The 12,804-nt window shown below is 39.7% G+C and overlaps 1 protein-coding gene across 2 annotated transcripts in view; it reads left to right on the top strand.

Annotated features, from left to right (window-relative positions):
* EPM2A (EPM2A glucan phosphatase, laforin) overlaps window positions 1–12,543 on the top strand; it is a 33,317-nt gene extending 20,774 nt beyond the window's left edge. For both annotated transcript variants that reach the window (XM_083496292.1, XM_083496293.1), the window contains exons 3-4: window positions 6,629–6,870; window positions 9,868–12,543. In XM_083496292.1, coding sequence (XP_083352418.1) covers window positions 6,629–6,870; window positions 9,868–10,142 — 517 coding nt within the window. In that variant the 3' untranslated portion in view covers window positions 10,143–12,543. The remainder of the gene's footprint in view (window positions 1–6,628; window positions 6,871–9,867) is intronic.
* The last annotated feature ends 261 nt before the right edge of the window (window positions 12,544–12,804 follow it).

The following is a 12,804-nucleotide window of genomic DNA, read 5'->3' as shown; positions in this document are numbered from 1 at the left end:
ATCCCATACCATATAAAATGAAGTATGCCTTTATCAAATGTAGACTTGATCACTTCGACCTTGCCTTTTCCTGCTTGCTCCCAAATCCTGCAAGTTTCTCTTTGCTCCTTGCCCCACTACTTCTCCCTCTGACCTACCTGGACTGCCCTTTGGAATTTGGACCTGATTTTATCTCACCTCTTTCAATTCCGCCTTTGAACAAATGTGCCAGACCACTCTTCTTTCCCTTCAGAGAGCTCACACACTGCAAGGGGCAGAGCACTATGTACCAGTGAGCAGCAGAAGCTCGGAAAGGAAAATGAGAATCTAAAAAAGAGTGCATGAATCAGGAATCCAAAATTAGTCATTGCTTCCTGATGCATCCATTGTGCATTAATAAGCTATGTTCCAATGTAACATAGCCAAATCCTAGGCAGTGTTAGTGTGCCCATTCAAATCAATGGATTCAGGCATACCTGATGCTGCATATGATCAGACTGGTAAAGTTCACCCTTTGGACATGTGCCAAACCCTCTGGAAGAACATCTGCCATGTAGAGTGTGAAGTGGCTTTCAAAGAGATTGAGTCAGCACATGACTGGTCAAGTAGAGTGAACTGTTTCTCTTGACAACTTAGCAAAGTTTAAGTAGGACTTCATTGCTGTGCTTTTGAAAAGAATACATTGGCTTTCATCTAATCAAAATCAGCAGTATAAACAACTTTAATGGCTGGTGAGTGACTTTATTACCAATTTCTTCTGCAAAGTAGCTTAATTCTGGCAAGCATTTAGCTTTTAACCATAGGTGATGGCCACATAGTGCCTCATTATAGATGCAAGCAAGTTAAATGCATCACTTAAAGGCTGCTTACATGGGGCTGCTTTTTACAAGGCTTCTGGACAGGGATGGGTTGCTCATGAGACTAGAAGCAAGTTTTATGAGGCTGCTGATTTTTTAGTGCTTCAGAGTGGCTGTGTGCAGTGCAGAATAGTGTCAAAACAGCAAAGATCTTTTACAGCTCTAGGCTCACAACATCTCTGTGGATGAGAAGATGATTCACGTGTGTATTGATTAAATGAAAAGAATGTGTGGCTTCAGCTATATCTAGAGTGAATTGTCAAATTTAATTAAGAATCCACAAAGGTGGGAAGGGAGTCATCCAAGCATTTGGTGCTTTGGCATTTTTAAACTAATTAAAATCTTCTGACAGAAGAAACACTCTGTAAAAGTGACTTCCCAGGATCCCATGTTTCCTCTGCTCTTTTTGGCTCAATTTTCAAATTGCCACAGACTTCCAGAACCTGGCCTACTCCTTAGTCTTGAAGGGAAGAGATATCCTCTTCCATACTGGTTTTTTATCAACTTCCCCACAGAACATACACAAAAACCCAAGATTAGAGAAAAATCTAGAAAAAATGAGTCTAGATTCATGGTGAAGAATTTGCTGTCAAGTCCTTACATGAGAATGCCAGGTCAGTGGAAATCCTTGTAAGATAGTGTGTGTTTTTTTGTATATAATTTTATTAAGTTTTCTGTTTTACAATTTAAAATACTCATGTTACATTCTTAAGATATCAATGACTTCCCTTCTCTTTCCATGGTTCATTTTACATATCATAAATCCCTGCATATTTTACAAAAACTATACCATTCCACTGTTGCATCCATCAAAATTCGTTTACACTGTTGAATTTATCAATGCTGCTAGAGTTTTCAGATGTACACAATTATTTCCCATGTATTCAGTAAACATTTTCCAATCTTCTTTAAACGTATGCTCTTCTTGTTCTCTTATTCTATATGTTAAGTCTGCGAGTTGTGCATATAGTGGTACCTCGGGTTACAGACGTTTCAGATTACAGACACTTCAGGTTACAGACTCTGCTAACCCGGAAGTAGTACCTTGGGTTAAGAACTTTGCTTCAGGATGAGAACAGAAAACGCACAGCGGCAGCAGGAGGCCCCATTAGCTAAAGTGGTACCTCAGGTTAAGAACAGTTTCAGGTTAAGAACGGACCTCCAGAACGAATTAAATTCTTAACCCGAGGTACCACTGTATTCTGTCAACTTAAGTTGCCATTCTTCTTTTGTTGGGACCTCGCTTGTTTTCAATTTTTGGGCTAACAAAACACGGGCCGCAGTAGTAGCATACATAAATAACCTTTTTTTGACACCTGGGAATTTCAGTCTGAATTATCCCCAACAGAAAGGATTCTGGTTTTGTGGGGGAAGTACTTTCAAGTACTTTTTTTTCAATTCATTATGGATCATTTCCCAATACAGTGGTGCCCCGCAAGATGAATGCCTCGCAAGTCGAAAAACTCGCTAGACGAAAGGGTTTTCCGTTTTTGCGTTGCTTTGCTAGACGAATTTCCCTATGGGCTTTCTTCGCAAGACGAAAATGTCTTGCACTTTTTTTAAAAAGCCGCTTGAAGAGGTGCAGTTGCGACGGACCGTGCTTCGCAAGACGAAAAACATCGCAAGACGAAAAGACTCGCGGAACAAATTCTTTTCGTCTTGTGAGGCACCACTGTACTCTTTTACCCTTTTACAAGTCCACCACATATGAAAGAACGTTCCCTCCACCTCTTTGCGTCACCTTGTAAAATAGTCTTCATGGGTACTCAGGATCAAATGGCTACTTACCCTTCTATCTCCTAGGGGTATCACTGGCTTTGGGGCAGGCTTCTTTCACCATTTTCAATCAATATAAGAGGAGGCATGAGTCACAGTGGGTAGATCATATTCTCAGCTGCACTTCAGGTCCAGACAGTTTTACCATCCTTTACCCTCTGTTGGCATGACTTGCTCTGATATGCATGACTCGTTTTTGTAGGCCTCTTGTCCTGTTCACATTTGACAGAACTGACTTCTGTATTATACAGAGGTGGAAAAGAACACCAACTATTTGTGCTTCTTTGCCCCACACACTTCCTCACGTCCCCTATTATATGGAAAGTGGGACTTGAAGATCTCATTCACTGTGAGAGCTCTAAGCTCCAGTAGTTATTTGGGGCTTGTGAATCTTATCAGAGGATAAATCCCTAAGTCCCACTGCTCATGTTATACCGCAAGGAGGGAAATTAGAAGTGTGAGTCATTCACAGTTTGTTTTTCTTTTCCTCGTCTCTATAATGGATATACTGCTCCTTAGTGTTCTGATTCTAACTCAAGGATAAGCTTTGCATTGCACTGTTACTTTGTCGACTATAGAAAATGATAGTTGCAACTCAAACAGCTTCTCAAGAACACATAAGAGAAAGCCAAGTTGTCGGGAGCCATTGTGACACTGTAGACTTGAGATGACCAAATGGACTATAGATAGGATCTGAACTTAATTTTAAATGTCTGGTGCATGAAGCTTGTTCCCACGTCAGTTTTTGGATTTCACATGAGGCTCAGGGAACAGATGCCACGAGGGTGAAAATGCCTTTATTTATTTTGCTTGATTTGGGATCTACACTTCTAGAAACAAGAAAATAATGAACAAGGATTATACATCATATGAATGTTGGTTTTCCATGGCCCTCTGGTTAAAATATACAATTTCATCCTCCATCAACAAGTGTGGTCAAATACACCCCAACAGCACTGAAAAAAATAAACCTTTGTGTCACTCTTTCACAACTCCATGTTCCGGGTAGATCTCAGCCGTGCTGAGGTGAAAATTGCCATGAGGCACACATACACCAATGTTTTTACTATCTTGGCATTTGAGGTCAACTCTACCGCATTCCTCAACAGTACTGAGGGAAAAAATGAACATATGGTACCCCACAGGTTTATAAAACCTTTACAAACCTGAATTGTTTAAATGTTTTTTCCAAAATTCGAATGTTCCCCACCCATTAATTTGCACAAAACCTACTAATTCAGCTTTTGGTGGGGGAGATCCCTGAGACCCCAGTCAAATCTACAAATGTTTGTAAGTAGCCTACACCCTCACTTCACCAGGTTGCCAGACTTAATGCCAACATTCAATCAAAGAAGTTTTGAAAACACTTTTTGTGATTAAAAACTCTGAGGTCAGTTAGAACCCCCCCATACCATTTGTGTAGTGTTTTGTACATTATAGAGATCATACTGTAGTGGTTAGAGTGTTGGACTAGGATCTGGGAAACCAGGGATCAAATCCCCACTCAGCCATGAAGCTCTCTAGATGACCATGGGACAGTCATTGTCTCTCAGCCTAACCTACTTCACAGGGTTGCTGTGACAGTAAGAAGAAGAAGAGGAGGAGGAGGAAGAGGAGTTTGGATTTGATATCCTGCCTTCTCACTACCCTAAGGAGTCTCAAAGCAGCTAACATTCTCCTTTCCCTTCCTCCCCCACAACAAACACTCTGTGAGGTGAGTGGGGCTGAGAGACTTCAGAGAAGTGTGACTAACCCAACAGCTGCATGTGGAGGAGCGGAGAAGCGAACCCGGTTCCCCAGATTAGGAGTCTACCGCTCTTAACCACTACACCACACTGGGAGGGGGAGCCAAACAGCCTGATTTTGGAGGAATCTAGCCAGAACAGATATTTCTTCTTGGTACACAAATGTAGGGAATCAGCCCTTTAAAAATGATCATATAAACTAAGAACCATGAGACAAACAGGTAAGGTCAATTTTCTTTCTATTTGATAAGATTTTATTGTTTACGTTAATAATGCAGAACATAACCAATTTCACCCTACCCCCGTCTATAAATGGCTGTGGGTAATATAGTAAAACAGGAAGATGTGCAGAGCTTTACAAACTAAAGTTAACTGAAAATGAAGCTCATCTCCTTGGAATATAAGGGTTAACCATATCAATGGTGTTTATATGTATATATATTTGTTATAATTTCTATTGTATCAAAAGTCTGGAATGTATTACTGAAATCTATGGTCCCTCTTTGTCTCTGCTTCAATATTTTCCATCTGTTTTATGTGATGGTTTTCTTCTATGCTTGATTTTACATTTCAATATAAAATAAACAAACAAATAGGGGGAGAATTGTTTATGCCACTTTGAGCTCTTTGGGAGGAAAAGTGTGAGGCAATGTAAAAATAAGTAAATAATGTAGTGAGGTATTGTTGACCCCAATGATTTATATGTAAAAGGAAGGTCTTACTGAAGGCTTAAAACAACAACAACAAACATCGCAAACAATAGCATGTTTCATAACTTCTACCAGTTATTTGATTGATTTATTACTTGAGCTACAGTTGTCCTGATACTGGGTTGGTACAATCAGTATTTCAACTGAGCACAGTCTGTTTTGCTATTAATAGAGGCTTTACCTTATAGAGGGAGAATATTCAGTATTTAATACGTTTGTTACTACTATGTGGAAGCGGAGCCCACACATTCTAGAGAGATAAATTTAATGGAGGAATTAAACTTCTCTCATTAAAGCACAGTCAAATGAACCAACTCTTTAAGGCAGATTTTGTAAAAACAGAATGGTAAAAATTGCTATTATAACTTATGCTGGCAGTCCTCATGACAGCGTGCTTGTTTAACAAGTATGTCATATTGTAGTGCTCACATCAATTATCCATATAAAAGGCTTTTCTGCTGCAAATGTAGAAAGACTTTCTTTGAGAGTTTCTAAAGCTGTTAGCTCTTGATGTCAAGAACACTGTTTTCCTTCTGAATGAATGGCTGCTAGAATACTGTTAGTGTTAATGGAGCACAAATGATAATCAATGGGACACTGTATTCTGCTTTATAATATCCAAACAAATCCTATTGCAGACTCACAGAGCAATCCTAACTGTAAAAAGCTGGGGTCAATTCCACTGTCATAAGGCATGCTGGTGTAAGTTACCCCATTCCAAACTCTGTGCAGGCAGAATTTGACATAGCACACCGGTGAGATGTCTGTGGAGAGCAACGGCCTCCATTTCCCCACCAGCACTGTCTCAATGTGTGTGTCGACCTGCCTGAATGTGTGTACGAGTCTGCCAGCCTGAGTGAGCATGTAATGAGCATGTGTGCAAGTGTCAGGCGGCAGAGGAAACAACTCCTACGGCAGGTTGCCGGGAACGGATAAGACAAGGAAAAGTTCTTACCACCTGCTTTTTTATTCAATATTGACAGAGAAAGGCTTGGGATGCAGCCTCTTAGAATAATGGTGTTGTCTCGAGTGACTCTCCGCCCCCTTTTTCTCCCACTTCCTCATTCGTCATCATCTCCCCTATGGGTGGCACTGAGGGCCCTTTGCTTCCGAGCCCTTTGCTCTCCTACTTTCAAGGCTCTCCAGGTTCGGGGGGGGGGGGTTCTGGAATGCTGGAATGCTTTCTAAAGACACTGTGTCTGTCAACTGTTGCCCTCCTGGTGCTTCCTCTTCCTCCTCCTCTCCCATTATTTCCCAGCTTTCCCACTCATCTGCTTCTGAGCTGTGGCCTCCCTCAAACCCCTGTTGTAATTCTGAACTGGGAGGGTCAGGTTGGGGAGGCAGTCTCTGCCATTCCTTCTCTGCTCAGCAAGTGACTTTGGCTGGCTGTCAGTGCAGATCTTGAGCCAAAAGTGGTTAGCCATCCCAGCTGTACAGCAATATAAATACATAGGACAGGCGGCATAGGTGTCCTGCTATTGCAGCCATAAACCCATCATGTCCTTCCTATGTATTTATATCATGTTACTGGTTTATAGAAAGTGTTTTTTTTTTTTTACAGAATTTTGCCAAATATATGGTTAGGAAGTTGCCCTCGTCAAGTGGAGCATGTGACCGTAAAGCTAAAACGAGAGTTGGGCATTACAGCTGTAATGAACTTCCAGACTGAATGGGATGTTGTTCAGAATTCCTGGGGATGTAATCGCTATCCTGAACCTATGAGTCCAGAAGTTCTCATGAAGCTGTATAAAGAAGAAGGCCTTGCTTATGTCTGGATGCCAACACCAGACATGAGTACTGAAGGTAATATTCACATTCTGCCATGAGTTAGAATAACTTGAAGAAGAAGAAAAACATTCAGGAAAAGATATGCATTGTGTGAAAGGTTAGCATCAGCTTTCACACGGCTTCACAAATTACTTGCTGTTATCTTCCAGGCAATTTGCTGCCATGGCACACCATATGCCCAGAGATAGAGATCAGAGTGTTCTATGGATTTAGCAAGCAGCTCTCATATATAAAAACTTGTTTAAATTGTGCTTGCTCTTAACTGCATTGAGCAATCTCGAAATACGCTGAATACACTTGATGTTCAACAGTACCTGAAAGAAAGATCTATCCTTATTACTGAGATTAATAATAAGATGATGATGATAATGAAGATAAGCAATCATATATACCCAATACATTAAAAGTTGCTTTTATCAGTAGTACTCAAAATATACAGGGATTTATTTCATAACCTGAAGTTTTCCCACATATATAAACAAGTACACCATCACGATTGATCTCAAAGGTAGCACACACTTTCTCCCATCTAGGGATGTGGAAGGGGAAAGTATCCATTTCACATTTAATGCAAATCTATCTAATATGAAGCAAAACAGAGCCACCCTTCAAAATTTATACTTCTCTAAATTTTGCAATAAAGTTTTCCAGCCAAGTAATGTGTACAAGAATGTATATATTAGAGTAATATATCAGTGGAAAATAATATTCCAAAATGCATTATGTTAAGGGAAATTGCTTTGCAAAAATGCATGCAAAAAATGTGTTTATTAGGAGAAAGTCACACTACAATGCTGGTGAGTTTTCAGGATGATTTCTTTTTTAAAAAAAGGTTTGCAAGTTGATGCAGGAATGTGGAAACCTGAACTTAAAATTAGAAAAATAAGTACCAGAGAAACTGAAACGGAAATATTCACCCATCCCTACTCACATCAAATATTACCCTTTGCCCCAGGAACTAGATGTGCCCCAAAAGTCAAAGAATCACATTTGATACTGGTCACTCAGAGTGACTTTAATGCATCGGAAGTATGCTGCTCCCCACAAACGTTCATGTCACAAAAATCTGAGGCTTCTGATGCAACACACTAGATCGCTACCCCTCATGAATTTCAAATTACTTTGTGATGAAGACAATTACACTTTTGTTTTTAATGTTCCAGGAATAGCTTCTAGGCAAAATCAATATACTTCCATAATGGTCTTCATGTTTGTGTTGTTCCAAGTCACAGTGCTTGAACATTTTTCAATTTATTTACTACCTATTACAATATTTGTGCCCTGCCTTTTTGAACCAAAAGGACTTGCGAAGTGCCTAGCAATGAAAGATGAAAAAATACACAATGAAAACAGTAACTACAACTACAACTTAATAGCAAGAATTAATAAAATTAAATTAGCCAGCAGTAAGCAAAAGAACAAGAGCCAACAAAAGAAAGAAACCTAGCAGGAGGATCACTTCAAATTCAAAGTGCCCCAGACTTGCCCTGAAAAAGGCCAGCTCTTACCTGGAGATTAAAACTGCATGAAAACCATCTAAAGCCAATTTAAAGCACCCCCCGGAAAAAAAAAGAATCATGGGAACTGTAGAGTACCTCTCAGATCTACAATTTCCAGCACCCTTAACAAAATGTCATGTTGGAGATCATAGTTGGGATGTAAGGCAATTTTTAATATTTATTGTTAATCTGAGTGCTTGGGATAGTTGAAGTGCACAGGGTAGTAGTCACTCTTGTAAGAGAAGCAAGAAGGCAAAAGGGAATGAAGAGTCATCAACCCTAATCCTACCCACACACCCTTATCCCTCCACTTCAGGTAAAAGCCACCTAGAGTGGGTGGTGGCCTTTATGAAATGACTTCAATGTATAAAGTCTGGTTATTGCCATTTTTATTTTTTTTAGTATGTGCAGTTTTCATATGTTCTTGAGTTACAGTCACAACAAAAAGTAGTCCATTATTACCTCTTGTGAACACATTATTTTCCCAATTCAAAAGGAACAGTTTGGTCTTCTCCACATCATTAGAACCAACCTCCAGGCAGTTGCCAAAGGGCAGTGTCAAGTTACACTGGCCATTTCAAGGAGTGGGTGCTATAAAGGTTTTTTGCCCTCTTCCTTAGTTTACATTTTTCTTCCCATTTTCTCGTTGGCAGAGGGAATTAGATTTCTCCATCCTTATTAGTTGGGCCGAATCTTGTATTAAAGGATCACCCTGGAAAACAGGACAAAGGGAATGAGAAAATCTCTCTACTTACAGCCTTCTTAGAAGACCGTTGCATTATATGTTAAGTGGAAGTATGGAAAACAAGGAAGTATTTGATTTATGGAGCAGCATTGGCAAAATATGGGGGCAAAATACAGATGGGCAGTTGCTTGTTCCTGCACACAGTGATCTATCATATCCCGCAGCAGTACAGCTGCATACCAAAACCTGTTTGTGTAGGCAAAACACTGCCTCTGCATTGGGGTGAACACATTCATTATATATAATCAGTTTTTGAGGTCTCTGTTTCTCTTTCTTTACCTGTGTCTTTTGTCCGACTTAGACTTTACTTTTAGCCCTTCATGCCCTGTGTTTTCTTATACATAGAATTGTAATCAGGAAGGCTATACTGTACATCAAAATAAGGTTGGCTACAACTCATGGTTAGCAAAGAGAAAGCTTACCCACAAACTCAGGTTCAGACGACACACTCAACTATACCTTTAGGGATCACTAGTGTCAGTAGCATTAAGCAACTTATGTGAACTGTGGTCAGAGTCCTAGATAGGTATTAGACCGAGGACACACAGGCTGAAGAACTCCTGATCAATTGCTGTTTCTGCTAGTCTCTGACCTGTCACTGTAAAGCAGTTATTTAATTACAGTTCACAAAGGTAAAAGAGCAATCATGTTTCACCAGTGAAAATCCTCACAAGCTAAATATGACACAACACAAACCACTACCAGTGTTTCTAACTTGTGAGTGTGAGGTTGTCATGCATTTGACAGTTGTCCTGTTTCTAATTCTAGGTAGAGTCCAAATGTTGCCTCAGGCTGTCTGTCTCCTCCACGGGCTACTGGAGAACGGGCACAATGTCTACGTTCATTGCAATGCAGGCGTTGGCAGGTCCACAGCTGCAGTCTGCGGTTGGTTAAAATATGTGCTAGGGTGGAACTTGAGGAAAGTGCAGTATTTTGTGGCCTCCAGGAGAGCAGCTGTCTACATCGATGAAGAAGCTCTGGTGCGTGCTGAGGAGGATTTCTTTCAGAAATTTGGACCTCTTCGCTCCTCATGCAAGCCTTAGCAAGAAAAAGAGGACGTCGCTAGAAGTGCTGCCAAACCCAAGCATTTGAGGAATTGTGAAACTGGCTCCAAAAACAGGATCACTGCCTGAGGAAACGGTGGGATGATGGTGATAACGGTGAAGAAGTCTTCTGAGTCTTATCTTTCATATGTTGCTTTTTCTTTCTCTCTGGAACAATTAAGCAAATGGCTTCGATTCAGCCAAATGTGTGTGCAGCAGTCAGGGCTATGATTGTGCAGCTTTGTTGGAAAAGGTGTAATCACATTGATTAGCTGCTTGGCACATTGATTAGCTGTTTGGGGAGGGGAAGCCGCTGGAATTAAATCCATCTTTCCTCCTTTCCTTCACAACACCACTGTAGATTTTGTAACAGGACTCCACATACACAGCCCGGGCAGCTGGACCAAGAGAGGAGCTGCAAGTTTAGAACTTGATTGTGCATTTAGTTCCATCATCCAGCTAAAGATAAGCATGTATGTCCCCTAGCTGGATCAGGCAAAATTCCTCTAAACTTCCTAGCCAAATTGGATACCCATACATAAGATTCTTATACAATATCAGGCATGGGTGAATGATGCAAAGAGTTAAAAGAGAAAGACTTGGGATAGAAAGAAGTCAGAATGGATCGGAACACAAGCTGTTACAAACTAAAAAATCATTTCCCCCACACTTGGGCAGTTTGGATTATTTGGTCATATCAAAGGGAGCCTTTAGCACAGTTTTTAGCAAATAGAAGTTGTAGTGAAATAAAATTTTAAAGAAAAATAAAAAGTGGGGGTATTACTCCTGTCTGCATTGGCATATTTGTTTCTAATGTATGGGCAAACCTTTATCTTATGATGTGTATAATGCTTTTAGATTTTAACTGATTTTTAACAGCAATATATTTATATGATCTGAAGAAAAACCAGAGGATAGAGAAGCCAGGAATATTGTTGGAAATGATTTCTTAAGGTCCTCAGGAATGTCTCCATTATATCTTTATTTGATCATTTGCTTTTATGTTTGGATCATTATCTTGTATTTTTGTGTATTAAGCATGTATAATGTGGTTTATCAACAATTAAGTAAAAAGTAAAATAAAAAATAAATAAACTTTTAAAGCTTAAGTTCTAATCCACTTAGTATAGTTCAAATCCTGCATATGCAGGATCCCACCCCTCACACTCACTATTCTCTTATACGACTAGTCTGCATGGCAAAACAGTTTTCTGATGATGACATTTGCTGGATTGGAACAACAGTGGCTACGGCTCTTTGTGTGTGAGGTCAGTAGTGGGTGTGGAAAGCTTAATCAGAGAAAGGAAAGGGATGAGATTGAAAGAAAGAAAAATACAAGGAAATTATAGGGAAAGACAGAAAAGTAAAAGAGAAAAGAAAATGGATCACTGCAGGCTCCTAAAATTGACAGTTGCATCTGTCAGTATTGAGCCACACTTACACCTCCACCAAAAGCCATATAAAATGATATGTGGCACAGTGGCAAGCTTATCTATAGCATCCTACTTTGCTTTTGTTTGTTTCTAAACATATCTTCCAGTGCACCCTATGCATCCAATAAAAATGTAAGTTATGTAACTTTTGCATATTTATTTTTGTTTTACGACAGCTTGGGAAAGCTAACACCTAATTGTCTTGACTCAAGTTCCATCTGAATCTAATGCCACCATTGTTTTCACTAGGAGTTGGTGAATTTCCTATGTTCCATTGTGAAATTATTTTATGGCATGACTCTCCCCTGTGTTTTGTTCTGCCATTCCGTTCTTCTGCATTTCCATCTAGATTTTCTGTCTTTCACTTCAAAAACTGGTTTGTTGCAACATTCTGTTCCTTTCTTTTGTGTGTGTGCCCCTTTCAGTTCGTCTTGTACGCAAGTAACAGAATACATTAAAATACCAGGATTTTCCGCCAGCATCCATCGCTAACATGCACACTGGTTAACGGAAAAGTCCCATCCCAGCATTCTTTGTTCCCCATTTATTTAAAGGCAGAGAGACCTTGTTGTTGATAAGCCATGCTCTCAGTCTCAGCACGCCTATCTCCAACATGGTTATAACCACACTTGGCTGTTATTACCTTTGCTTTCATTACTGAACAATACTGAGCCTTCATTACAAGACTGTTGTAAGTTGCTCTGTCTCAGCTTTTTCTTCCAGTGTTGATAGAATTTAAGCATTGCAGTCACCTTCAAAAGCAAACTAATGCATTGCTCTGCCAGTATTTACTTTACATTCCCATTCTCTTGCATGTAAGGAAAGGAATGGAATTTATTTTAATTATTTTATTTTGTGTGCTGGTCTGATGTTTTATTTCTAATTTTAGTTTTGTGCCAACATGTCATTAAATAATTGAAACTGCACTATTACTGCTGGTAAATAAAATTTGTGCTTTTTGCATGCTATGCAGCCTAGAATGATGCATTTGTTCTTCTCATCACCCTGTTGGATTTTAATGATTTATCCTACCATTGTTTTCAGTATATTTAATGTTCCTTCTGTATGATCATTTGCCTTCTGTATGCTATTTGAGTCCAGTTTAGAGCTCATTCATGCTATGTGTATTTTCCAAACAGGTAACATGCTCACAATGATAGACAAATATACTCCATTATTTTTGTAGAGTTGGCATCAGCCTATATTCCCTATCTATTCACAGTTTGGCT

Source organism: Podarcis liolepis (genome assembly GCF_965112155.1).
Source record: "Podarcis liolepis genome assembly, chromosome: 3".
NCBI lineage: Eukaryota > Metazoa > Chordata > Lepidosauria > Squamata > Lacertidae > Podarcis > Podarcis liolepis.
This window is presented reverse-complemented; position numbering and strand designations above follow the sequence as displayed.